At 55.1% G+C, this 12,371-nt stretch overlaps 2 protein-coding genes across 10 annotated transcripts in view; one reads left to right on the plus strand and one right to left on the minus strand.

The window, feature by feature from the left end:
• Positions 1-5,810, plus strand: part of STAT6 (signal transducer and activator of transcription 6) — a 27,248-nt gene extending 21,438 nt beyond the window's left edge. For 5 of the 7 annotated variants that reach the window (XM_019657577.1, XM_019657578.1, XM_019657576.1 and 2 more), the window contains 11 exons: positions 475-567; positions 895-1,101; positions 2,301-2,395; positions 2,492-2,628; positions 2,981-3,127; positions 3,345-3,408; positions 3,515-3,622; positions 3,817-3,909; positions 4,713-4,778; positions 4,850-4,999; positions 5,081-5,810. In XM_019657577.1, coding sequence (XP_019513122.1) covers positions 475-567; positions 895-1,101; positions 2,301-2,395; positions 2,492-2,628; positions 2,981-3,127; positions 3,345-3,408; positions 3,515-3,622; positions 3,817-3,909; positions 4,713-4,778; positions 4,850-4,999; positions 5,081-5,270 — 1,350 coding nt within the window. In that variant the 3' untranslated portion in view covers positions 5,271-5,810. The remainder of the gene's footprint in view (positions 1-474; positions 568-894; positions 1,102-2,300; positions 2,396-2,491; positions 2,629-2,980; positions 3,128-3,344; positions 3,409-3,514; positions 3,623-3,816; positions 3,910-4,712; positions 4,779-4,849; positions 5,000-5,080) is intronic. The other 2 variants (XM_019657580.1, XM_019657582.1) reach the window with 2 other exon arrangements.
• Positions 5,811-6,280: 470 nt separating this feature from the next.
• Positions 6,281-12,365, minus strand: NAB2 (NGFI-A binding protein 2). Of its 3 annotated transcripts, none has more exons than XM_019657584.1 (7): positions 12,036-12,365; positions 9,713-10,586; positions 9,165-9,298; positions 8,789-8,840; positions 8,562-8,694; positions 8,156-8,347; positions 6,281-7,148 (listed from the first exon to the last, which is right to left on the minus strand). In XM_019657584.1, the coding sequence occupies exons 1-7, from the start codon at positions 12,116-12,118 to the stop codon at positions 7,039-7,041; spliced, it is 1,578 nt and encodes a 525-aa protein (XP_019513129.1). In that variant the 5' UTR covers positions 12,119-12,365; the 3' UTR covers positions 6,281-7,038. The 3 variants fall into 3 exon arrangements, with proteins under 3 accessions (XP_019513129.1, XP_019513128.1, XP_019513130.1); XM_019657583.1 differs by having other exon boundaries at positions 8,156-8,362; XM_019657585.1 differs by lacking the exon at positions 8,156-8,347.
• Between the last annotated feature and the right edge of the window lie 6 nt (positions 12,366-12,371).

Below are 12,371 nucleotides of genomic sequence, written 5' to 3' on the forward strand. Positions count from 1 at the left end.
AGCATCTTAGCTGTGGAGGGCAGTGTCACTGGCCCTCATATGTGGGATCCGAACCTGGGCCCTCTGGCGTCCCAAGCCAGCTCTTAACCATCGCGGCACTCGGCCGGCCCCAGGGCACTGTTTTAAGTGACACACTCACACACAGTTCTCCTAATAACATTATGAGGAGGGTATGATTACTAACCTCATTTTACAAATGAGGACATTGAGACATGGAAAGATTGAGTCATTTGCCCAGGTCACACAGCTACTAAGTGTTGGAGCTGGCATTTGAAACCTGGAGGTCTGGCTCCATAACACTGACTCATAACCACTTCTCTACAGTAAGGCCCAACTGAGCTTCAGAAAGCATTTGATAACATACTGTAAGCTTTTAACTGTGTTCTGTAAGTCCAATAGCTTTCCCCTTAGAACTAGCCCCTAAGGAATCCACTTGCCCTAATAAGAACAACCCCCTCTCCTCATCCCATTCAGGCCCTATCTCTGCCACTGGTGGTCATCGTCCATGGCAACCAAGATAACAATGCCAAAGCCACCATCTTGTGGGACAATGCCTTCTCTGAGATGGTGAGGAAAGACCTGGAATGGGGGGTACAGGGGCAGAGTGGGCTCTAACATGGGGGATAGGGTACAGGCTGGTGGGGTGGCAGGCATGTTCAAATGTGAGCGACCTTAACTTCTTCTCATGGACCTGCTTTCATACTTTTGACCTCTTTTCGTACCAGTCTTAACTATCATGTCATAGCACCCTCCACTACTGTTGGAAAAGCACCACCTTTGTGAGCAAGCTCAGGGGGACAATGCCTGGGAGGGGAAGTGGGAAGAATGAAGGCCCCTTCTGAGAAGAATGGGGGTGATAGCCTGAGGCACCTTCTCCTTCCCCTTTCACCCCAGGACCGTGTGCCCTTTGTGGTGGCTGAGCGGGTGCCCTGGGAGAAGATGTGTGAAACTCTGAATCTCAAGTTCATGGCTGAGGTGGGGACCAACCAGGGGCTACTCCCAGAGCACTTCCTCTTCTTGGCCCAGAAGATCTTCAATGACAACAGCCTCAGCATAGAGGCCTTCCAGCACCGCTCTGTGTCCTGGTCACAGTTCAACAAGGTCATTCCCCTGCCCTTCAGACCTCCCAACCTCAAGCTCTTCATCCCTTGTCCACTCAGGGCCTCCTCAACCTCTGCTCAGGGACAAACTGCTGGGATTTTCACCATGCCCCATCATGTTCATCACAAAGGCCTCTGTTAGGAGGGGCCCAGGCGGGAAAACCTCTCTGCTCAGGGTCAGCCTGGAGGATGCATTCTCTGATCCCTCAGGTTTTGACCCTCTGTCCTCCCTCTTTACCAGTAACTTCTATGACTCACCTAGATTGTGTGTAAACACAGCTCTGATTCAAAATGACTTTAACCCATTGGTAAAATAGCTTAGGGACATATACTAGTAATAGAGCAACCATGTGTTGACAGGTTACTATATGCCAGGCACTGTGCTTAGCATTTTATGTATGTTATCTCATTTAATCCTCCCAACATCCCTTCAAAGTGGGTACATTAGTATCCCCATTTTACAGACAAGGAACCTGATGCTCAGAGGGGTTAAATAGTTTGTCCAAGTCTCCCAGCAGGTGAGTAGCATGGCTGGGATAGAACCCCATATTTCTGACTCTTACTCTTAGCTACTATATTTTACTCCCTCCAAAATAAGGTGGCTCAGAACGGGGTCTGTTACAAGAACTGGGGAAAAAGGAGATCTGGGTGTCTTGGCTGACCACCAGCTGGGTAAATGTAGTCATGTACTGCTCTCTTAGATAAAAAGGAAGAAGGAAAAACCCACAGGACCAGAGGATGTGTTAGCAAAGGGAGCAGGACTCTCACACCTGGCGGCCGCCTTCTCTGGACTCCACTTCTACCAGGCCTCATTAGGGATGAGTGGAGCACAGTGGTTATGAGGGGCCCCAGCCCAAACTTCCTGGGCTAAATCCCAGCTCTGCCTCTCACCAGCTGTGTGGACCTGGGCAAGTTATTTGACCTTTCTGGGCTTCCATTTCTTTATCTGTAAGATGGGATAAGGACTTACCTCCATAGTCTTGTAAAGATCAGATAAATTAATTTATGGAAAGGGCTTGGAATAATGCCTGGCACATGGTAAATGTGAGTGTTGGCCATTGTCATTGATGGGGGTCTCATGTCCAGTTTGGTCCCTCAGCCTTGTGAGTCTTGTATGGGCACTCACAACCCAGTGCCTGCCTTAACCAGGCTCCAGCTCTGGCCTTTTCATGCTCACACTAGCTCTTCCTGCCACCACAGGAAATCCTGCTGGGTCGTGGCTTCACCTTTTGGCAGTGGTTTGATGGTGTGCTGGACCTCACCAAACGCTGTCTCAAGAGCTACTGGTCAGATCGGTGAGTCTCTGCCCCAGGTGGCCTGAGCAGCTGTACATCCAGCTCCCTCTCCACATCCAGTGCCTCCACCCCCATCCTCTCCTTCATCCTGGCCAGGCTGATCATTGGCTTCATCAGCAAACAGTATGTCACTAGCCTCCTTCTCAACGAACCCGATGGAACCTTCCTCCTTCGCTTCAGCGACTCAGAGATTGGAGGCATCACCATTGCCCATGTCATCAGGAGCCAGGATGGTGAGATCACCACAGCCAGTCCTCTGTTTCTGTGCCTATGTCCTCTGGGTGTCTTCTGGGGAGGAAATGTTTTGGCTTCCTTGGTGCCAACCCTGATCTTCAGAAAGTTCTTCCTTAGGTCCAACTTCTCTTCTTCTTTCTGTGGTCTAAACTGCCACCTTCTCACTGTGAGCTCTGTGGATGGAGATTAGTGGGTCTCCCTCACCCAAGACCCCCACCTGAGGTCCTCTTCCCCTTGCCTTGGTAGATTGAGAATGAGTTCTCTCTGTGTGTGTGTGTGTGTGTGTGGTGGGGGCTGGGTAAGAGGAAGAAAATCGGACAGAGGGGACTCAGGGTCTCATTCCTATCATAGGCTCCCCACAGATAGAGAACATCCAGCCATTCTCTGCCAAAGACCTGTCCATTCGCTCACTGGGGGACCGAATCCGGGACCTTGCTCAGCTCAAAAACCTCTACCCCAAGAAACCCAAGGACGAGGCTTTCCGGAGCCACTACAAGCGTGAGCTGGAGCTAGGAGTTCTGATTCCTTCCTGTTGCCCACCTCCTCCCTGCTACCAGTTGCCCCTTCCCTGCCCACTCTGTGTAATCCCTGACTCGTCTCTCCATTTTTGTAGCCTCACTTCTCCTACTTGCCCATCAGCCATGCCCACCTCTCCTACCTCCCCTCCTTCCTAACCCTGGAGAACTCCATAGTTCTTCTTTCCTCCCCACAACAGATGAACAGATAGGTAAGGATGGCAGGGGTTACGTCCCAGCTACCATCAAGATGACTGTGGAAAGGTGAGTGTGGAGGTGGAGATGATGGATGGGGCCTGGTACTTACTTGTAGGAAGGGGTGGTGGCGTCAACACTTGATCAGTCACATGTGCCTCTTTCCCTCCTGCAGGGACCAGCCACTCCCCACCCCAGAGCCCCAAATGCCTACCATGGTGCCCAGTTATGATCTTGGAATGGTCCCTGACTCCATGGCCATGCAGCTCAACCAAGATATGGTGTAAGGAGCTTGAGAGACAGGAATGGGAGTGGTCTACGCAGGCAGGCTTTCGGCATGGGCAGCTGGGAGACCTGGCACTGGGAGCTGAAGAAGGGAATTTTCCTTTCTATGAAAGGGATTTCCCATCCTCAGACATGGGCTGGGGGTGTCAAGGAGAAGGACTGGCATCAAGGTGTCTTGCTTTCTTTCCCCAGGCCCCAGGTGTACCCACCACACTCTCACTCCATCCCCTCATACCAAGCCCTCCCTCCAGAAGAATCAGTCAATGTGTTGCGATCCTTCCAGGAGTAAGTTAAGAACCTCTTGGGGATAGGGCGGGGATACCCAGCTGCAAGAGGGATGGGCATTTACATTTGTTAGGAGAGGCTCTTCTGTGAGAAAGGGGCAGCAAAAAGCTTTGTCTCTTCTGTCCATTCCATTGAGGCTTTGTGGTTAAGACCCAGACTTCCCTGGGTTTGAATTCCAGCCCCCTTACTTACTGACGCAGGCCAAGTTACCTAACTCTGGTGCCTCATCTGTAAAATGGAAAATAATAATACCTTCCTCATAGGGTTACTGTGAAGGCTAAGTGAGTTAATAATATATGTAAAGCTTAGCATAGTACCTGGCTCATAGCAAGAACTATTTTTGTAAGGATTAGTGTTCTCGCCTGCTCCTGGAATCCACAGTCACTTATTGGCTGTCTTGATTTTTATTTACTCATCTGTTTTGGCCTTGAAGTGGTCTAAGCATTTTTGTATCCCAGGTAGCACTCAGGCACTTATTAACTCCTAAAATCAAGGCATGACATCTGCCCTCCCAGAAGTTGAGGTGGGGGACTTAGAATCACCAAAATTCAGAGTCCAAAGAAACATCAGAAATTATTTAATCCAGCCCTCCTCTCCTCTCCCATCTCCTCCCAGTCCACAACACCCAACACACACTTAACAGATGGGAAGACTCAGCTCACAATCGTAGAGATAGCTTGCCCAAGGCTATGCAGTCAGGATCAGGAGCTGAAATTTGTTTCCTCACTCAGTGGTTTTGACTTTGCAACACCCTGCTCTTGCCCAGCCTTCCTTTCTCTGACTGTCTTCCTTCCTGCTTCCAGACCTCACCTGCAGATGCCCCCCAACCTGAGTGAGATGAGCCTGACCTTTGACCAACCTCACCCCCAGTGAGTGACAGCCCCCATCTTGATCCCATGTGCCCCGTTCATTCCCAGTCTCTCCTACCCCAACATCTTAGTTACTTTCCTGGTCCTAGCAGGGGCCTGCTGCCGTGCCAGCCTCAGGAGCATGCCATGTCCAGCCCTGAGCCCATGCTCTGCGCGGATGTGACCATGGGAGAAGACAGCTGCCTGAACCAGCCTGTAGGAGGGTTCACTCAGGGCACCTGGTGAGTGGTGGTCTGGGGGTGGCAGCTTAGTGGGGGCTAGAGCAATGTCTACCCCATTGTTTCTCTCCTTCCTTCTCTTAGGGTTGGTGAAGACATGTTTCCGCCCTTGCTGCCTCCCACCGAACAGGACCTCACCAAACTTCTCCTGGAGGGTCAAGGGGAATCAGCGGGAGGGTCCTTGGGAGCCCAGCCCCTCCTGCAGCCCTCCTCCTATGGGCAGTCTGGGATCTCAATGTCCCACCTGGACCTAAGGGCCAACCACAGTTGGTGATCCCAGCAGGAGGGGGAGCTGAGAGAGACAGCTCTTCTACCCCCATGGACTTGCTCTGGACACCTGCCCATGCTCCTGCCAAGCAGCAGATAGGGTGTCCTCCTATCCCCACCTACTCCTGTCAGGAAAAGACTTTGCCAGGAGAAGGCATAGTGGGTGGAGCCTATCTACTCCTTCCTTCTTATCACATAACCCTGCCCTCTCCCTTCCAGTACCGGAAGAGAAATTCAGGTTCCAAAGTGAGACACACCCCAGCATGCCTGCACACGCAACACACACACACTCTCACGGCTTTCTCTGGGAGTTGGGCCTGAGCAGGAAGGAAGATGGGCAAGAGCAGAAGTCAGGGTATGTAGGGCTTCTCCTCCCACCCACAACCAGGACCCGGGATGCACACACTTGCACTAGAAGCTGGGGGTGGGCTTGCATCCCATCCCTGGGGGATGAGGACAGTTCAGGAGACCCTGGGTGGGAGAAGAGGGGCCTGTATACTTGGTTATTGATGTGGGTTATGCCCAGATTAAAAACAAATTGCAAACAGCTCCCGATTCCTGTCAGAGGCTTTTGGTTATGTATGCAAAGCACATGGGCTGAGATTCTTGGTGTATAGCTATGTGAAAGTGTGTATACCTGAGACATGTTGACATATAAACGTTATACGTTAGTTGTACGGCCGCATAGATTATCTGATTTTGTCTCATGTGACAAATTTTGCAGTGTGAAACACTGCAAAAGGTATGATAACCCAGATGTACTCAGCTCTAAGTATGACTGTATCCAGGTAGGTCTATGTGCCTGTGACATCTGCATATAGCTGTAGCTTTGGTGTCTCAACACCACCAGTCCTGCAGGGATGAGTGCTGGGGGCCAGACCCAGGTGTGTGATCCTCCTGGTGTATTAGGGTCTCTCCATTGCTTCTTTTCTATTTCCACAGGCACTGCCAGTTTTCCTCCACTCTCCAATTCCATGCCACCCATTCTCCCTTTTGGGGCGGGGGGTTGGTCATAAATCCTAAGCCATAAAATAAATTTTATTCCAAAATAACAAAATAAATAATCTACTGTACACAATCTGAAAAGAAAGATGCTCTAACTGCTCGGACAGGTGCTGTGGTGTAGCCCCCAGCTGGGGGAGACACTGAGTCCAACCCAGGCCTCCCATGGGGACAGATGAAGGGAACCCCACATCCACCCCACCCCAGAGAGGGCAGGGCAGAAGGGAAAGAATTGCTGAGGATTTGGGGGAAAGATAGGGATAGGTAGGTCAACTGCAGCACTTATTAAATTATAGAAACAAACTAGAAGCACAAAAATGGGGGAGCGGAGGGGAGGAGGAGCAGGTCCAGTGTTCCCAGGCCCCCAGTTCTGGGGGGAAATGTTTCCATTTTTAGCTGCTGGACCTTCCCAGGGAAGTCCCCTTTCCCCCATGTTCAAACTGAGTCCAACTGCTCACACCACTGGTTCCAACTAGAGAGAATGGTAGTGTGCTGTGTAAGGGAGGGGAGAATCCCAGATTCCCTGCAGGCAGTCCTTGCCCCCGAGCTCTGGGCAAGGGTGAGGGGCAGCACGCACCCTCCTTGCATCCTCTCATCAGGCCCCTATTCATTATTGCTTGAAGCCCCATAGTCCTATGCCCATGGAGCAGGTGGGGAGGCAGAAGGGCAGCAGGAGGGTCCAGGGTTGTGACTCGATGCCAGGGATCAACAGTGTCGAGATCTGTGGGAGCCAGAAGTCCGGGGGCCCGGGTCTGAGACCACCAGTCTACTCCTCACTGCCGGCTGGCCTCAGCCTCCACTTTCACACTGCTCCTGCGACCTTCTACCAGAGCTGGGTGGGGTCCGGGGGCAGGGCATCGGTCCAGCAGCCCTTCCTCGAACTCTGCAGGGAAAAAGGGTAGGTTAGGAGGCTGCGGGGTGGACGCTGCAGAGAGAGGTGGTTGAGAACAGAGACTGGGGTAGAAAAGGTAGCCAAGATGAGCCCGATTTACTGCGTTACTGCCTCCTGCCCACCGTGTATATTTGGGGGGGGGGTCCATATCCAAGTGTGTGTGCCCCCTCCTCTTTCTGACTGTGTGTAGCGCTCTGTCTCTGTTTGTGTGTCTCTCATTCTCTGTCTCTCCCGCCTCCTCCGCTCCGCTGGAATTTCTGGTTCTGTCAGGAGCTGTGGGGGCGGCTTGGCTCTGACCTCTCCCCCTCCCCTCTTCCCAGGCTCTGCTGCCCCCACTCATCTCTGGCCCCCTCCCAGACCCTACCCAATCAACCATGCCCCCCAAGTTTCTTAGAAGCCAAGAAAGGGGGAACACAGGAAGCCAGTTCCTCCCCCAAGAAGAGCCCCCTTTTCAGTCCCTGCCCCCACTTCCCACCCACACAGTTTAAAAATACCAAGCCAGGGTTGGTGGCTTTGTCTGCTGCGTCACTCTCAGCCCAGCCGCTGCCCAGCCAAACTGACCGGCCCTTTGCCAGCCTATTCCCCTTTTCCCCATCCACCCACAAAGCATACCCCTCTGGGCTCCTCCACTTCCAGGCTGGGCAGCCCCACCCCAACTCCTAGCTTGCTCCACCTTCCTGCATTGGTAGAAGTGCTCTCCAAGCTTCCATTCCAGGTGACCCTCCTTCTGCTCCCCGTCATCCCCCATTCTGTCTCCCTGCTCACCCCAGTTCCTCCTTCAAAGATCTCCATTATGGTCAGACCCTCCCCAGTGGGAACAGTCCTGCAGGGTCTTCCTCTTCTCAACCCAAGGCTGGTTAGCTGGAGCCCGACCATCATACTGTCCTCTCTGGGGACTACATCCCTCTTCCTCCCACCTGGTCCCAGGACACCAGGATTGCTACTGTGCGGCCTGGGTGGTGGGGGGTACTTGGGGACAGCACTGCTGGCTGCCTCACCTGCAAGAGGCGGCTTTGCAGGCACACAGGGGCTGAGGCGGCCCACGCGGTCATGGGAGACGAGGCGGGCTAGCCGCAGCCCCTCATCCATCAGTGTCTGCTGCAGGATGTGGCGGCTCCACAGCCCATGGGCTGGCAATGCCAGAGGCAGGTCAGCAGGGGGCGGCGTCAGCCTTGGGCATGACCCCACAGCTGTGGGCATGGGCACTGGTCAGGTAAGGGACTACAGTCAACAGAACCCCCACCCTCAACCACACAGCCAGACCCATAGGTCCAGGCCCTTTTGCCCCCATCCAGCCAGGACCCCCAACCCTGTTCCAGGCAGTTGCCTTCTGGCTCCCTCCTCCCACGCCTTCCACCTTCCTTCCCCAACCGAGAGGAGAGAAGTGTTCTGATGCACACTCACCCTGCAAGTGTCCATCTAGACTCTCCCCAGACAGGCTGGCACTGTCTTCCTCCAGGCTGGGGCGGTATGGGGGTGCATAAGACTCAGGGCCTGGGGGAGGCTGCTGGATTTCAGAATGACTTTGCTCTCCAACCTGTGGATGCCCCAAACGGGGAAATGAGGACCTGGCAAGGGAAGGAGTTGGGGAAGGCTGCCCTAGCCCCCTATAAACACCCTGGAAAACCTACGTCCTGTTTCAGCTTCTTCAGTGGGGGACCTCCCAATTCTTCAGGGTGGAGCCTGTAAAAAGGGAGAGGAAAAGGGAAGGTGAGGCTCGGGAGGGACACATGATGGGCAGGGCACAGAATCTGGTGAGGGGCATGCTTTATTTCAAGACCCTGGAAAGAAGCTGGCTGAACAGGAGTCTTCAGCTCAGGCACTACTGTCACAAGGAGGGGGATCAGAGGAGACCTGCGATAGATGGGAGGAGGGGCCGGACTTTGCCAAATTCAAGACATGCACATGGGTAGGAAGCAGGCCTGGAGGCACCTGAACTGATTAAGACATGGCCCAAGTCCTTGGCAGGATTCTAATCTAGAAAAGACCTGGAACAGGGGGTCTTACCTGGAACCCTTCAAGGAGGACAGGTAGGTGCTCTCTCGGGCCACTTGGCGTGACAAGGAGAAGAGCTCTACCCTCCGCAGTAAGAGCGTGTTGTCCCTCATGCAGAATTGGGCAGCAGCCTCATTAATGGTCAGCTGTGGAGAGAACCGCCAGAGCAGTCAGAATCCCAACTCCCCACTGCCTTGTCCAGACCTCTTCACAACACTCCACCATCAAATGAGGCCCACCCATCAGATGCTTGCTTGGGTTTTGACACTACGCAGGAGCTTTCTGAGGAAGACAGAGGTCAGCACCCACAGCTTCCTAGGAATGCCCAGAGCCTCCTTCACTCCTGTGTGGTCCTGAGCAGATGGGACAGGTGGACTCTCTGTTTCCCCTCAGTTGAAGGAAGCATTGCAGGAACTAGGGTTGGAGTGGGAGAGAGGGGGTCAGGGGCTGAGGTCCTGGTCAAGGGGTAATGAAACAGACTTGGGAGTGTGAGGATTCTCACAGGTGCGTAGGTTGAGGCCTGGGAGCCAAGAGGAATCCTGGGAGGCTGGGGTCCTCACCTCATGCAGGCTGAGCTGCTTGCCCTCCCGCCGCTTAGAGTCAAAGCGGCCATAGATAATGCTGTATTTGCGGATCTCCTCCTCCTTCTGGCTGTCGTTATCATCCATCTCAAAGATATGCCCCACGCTTCGTGCCAGCTTCTTGTTCAGCTTCAGGAGGGACGTCACCTCTCCAGCATCCCCCCTTGGGAAGCTCCGGAAGATTCTCTCCACACTCTCCACCACCATGCGGACCATCTCTGGCTCCAGTCTATCTGGACCACCCCCAGACCCAGCTGCTGCCAACCCCCCAGCCCCGTTCCCCTCAGGGACTCCTCCCCCTGCAGGTGGGGAGAAGGAGGGTGAGCCAGCCTCCTCTTCTCCTCCCACACCAACATCGGACTCTGGAGTGCTCCGGCCTGGCCAGATTCGGGCATCTCCTGTCCCAGGTACCCCAGGCAGTGGTGACAGCTTCTCTCCAAGTTCAAGGGGGCTCTTTGGGCTAAAACTGCGAGCACTGCCCGCCTTTTCCCCTGGGCTGCCATGCCCGTTGCTCATGCTCCCTTTCCGGGTGCCTGCAGTCTCAGAGATCTTGAAGAGCGGAATACTGGAGACAGGCACGGCAGGCACTGGCTGGCTGAAGAGTCCTGGATTGGTGGCCCACTCTCTCAGTGCCTTCTGCAAACGTCGGACATGCAGGGGCTTGGTGGCCATGCCCACAAGTGCCATGATCTCCAGGAACTCCTCCTCACCCGCCTCGCACAGTTGCTGCACGTCGTCCCCTCCCTGCTGGATGAAGGTCTCATAGTAGGAAAGAAGATTGGCGCGCTGCAGGACCCGGTACAGCTGCAGCTCCCCCAGTGTCCGAGGGAGTGCCATGGCTCGGGCACTAGGCCTGAGGAGGAGGAGCACAAGAGATAGAGGGGGGCAGTCAGTCCTCTTGCTGGGTACCAACCCACACTCACAATTGGCTTCTCTTTCCTGCCTGCTTCTCTTCCTCTCTTTTGAACGCCCTCTCTTCCCAGTGCCCGGACTATGAGAATCAGGCACTGTTCAAAAGGCATAGACACGCCAGTGCCATCCCAGACTTGACCAGAAGTACCAAATCCACCCAAGTCGCTGCAGAAGTCAAAGGCTCCTAACCTCCATCCACAGCTTTTATCTTTCTGGCCTGGGGCAAGGAGACCCTGAGCGCTGAGGCGAGCCAGCACACCCCAGGATGGCTGGTTCTCTCTCTCCTCCAAAATATGGTCCTCACCTTCTATTCTAAATACCAGCAGGTCTCACCATGACTTGGTGACATCTCACACTGAAGTGAATGTAGGACTCCTCCCCCTGTCCTCCCCATAGGGGAAACCTGGGACCACTGCTGGCCAGCTTCACTCCCTAGTGACATCCTGCCCATGTGGCTGAGAGGGGTGTGGCCCCTTACCTGTCCTTTCCCATTCTGTAAGCCAGGTGGACCCCTGCTCTGCTCGCTACCCTTAGCTTTTACCACCAATTGGTCATTCTTAGCACATTCTTGCTCTCTCCCTCCAAGACCTCCCCTCCCCGCAGTGCCACCCCCCCTCCTTAGCTCCTCTCCCAGCAGTGACCTTCCCCAACTGCTCAGTAGGTAGGCCTGTCCCTTCAACTCAGGCGTGGGGGAGGGGAGGAGTGCCTCAATTGTTCTGCTCTGGGCCTGTTCCGCCCACACAGACTCCTACAGTGGTGGCGTCTGCAGGCGAAAACCGCCGGGGGGCTCCCGCCTACCCTCTCCCTTATTTTCCACCCACATCTCAAGTGGAGTGGGGGAGCGGCTCAAGGCCTCGTGAGGGAGGGGCTGCACGCCGAAACTCCCCTCCCCACGCTGTAAATAAAGGTACAGAAAATCCGAACGGACGCCTAAGGCATCCCCTGCGAGATTCTCCACAGCCCCGCTGATGCTCTCCTGGCTCAAAGGCGTCGGCTTCTCCCGGATCCCGGGGTCCGCGTGCCCCGTGCCAACGACAGACTGAGCCAGCGGAGCGGCCCTCCCCCGACACTGTTACCAGCTAGAGTTCCAGGGCTTCCCCTGGCGCTTGGGGGCCCCCACATTCTTTGCAGGGGGCTCACATGCCAGGTCATGCCCACAGAGTAAACGGGGGCTAAATTAGATACTGTTCTTTCATATACAGCTTCATCAGGTTCCCTGCCTGCTCCCAGGGCCCCCTAATTTGAAGACTCACCCCCTTTTCCATCAGTCTCCACCCCCCACCTCCGTCCGGCTTCCCCTCGTCCTCTCAGCGACCTCCGCCCTCCGGACCCCTTTCCGAGTCCAGCTCCACCCATCTCCACTCCCCGCCGTTTCCCTTTGCCCACTAACTTGAGTCTGGGCTGCGGAGTCCGGCGGGCGCTGTCCCCTCCGCCCGGCGGCTGCTCGGCTGTGGGGGAGGGCGCTCTGTGCATGGACGGCTGGAGACCACAGGGGCTGCCCCTCTCGGTGCCCGGCGCTCGGCGCCTGGTGCGCGCTGCGCTCTTCCCGGCGCACGAGGCCGTGTCCGCCGCGGTCCGGGCTCCGTCCCTTCCTCCACGTCTCCTCTCTCCAAGCCTCCGCGACTCAGTCTGTGCCTCTGCCCCCCCCACCACCTCCCCGGTTGCGCTTGCCGCCTCTCCGCGCCTCCGCCCCCGCAGGACGCACGGGGAGCGAGGCCCCGCGCGG

The sequence above is a fragment of the Hipposideros armiger genome, unplaced genomic scaffold (assembly GCF_001890085.2).
Source record: "Hipposideros armiger isolate ML-2016 unplaced genomic scaffold, ASM189008v1 scaffold_277, whole genome shotgun sequence".
Classification (NCBI taxonomy): Eukaryota; Metazoa; Chordata; class Mammalia; order Chiroptera; family Hipposideridae; genus Hipposideros; species Hipposideros armiger.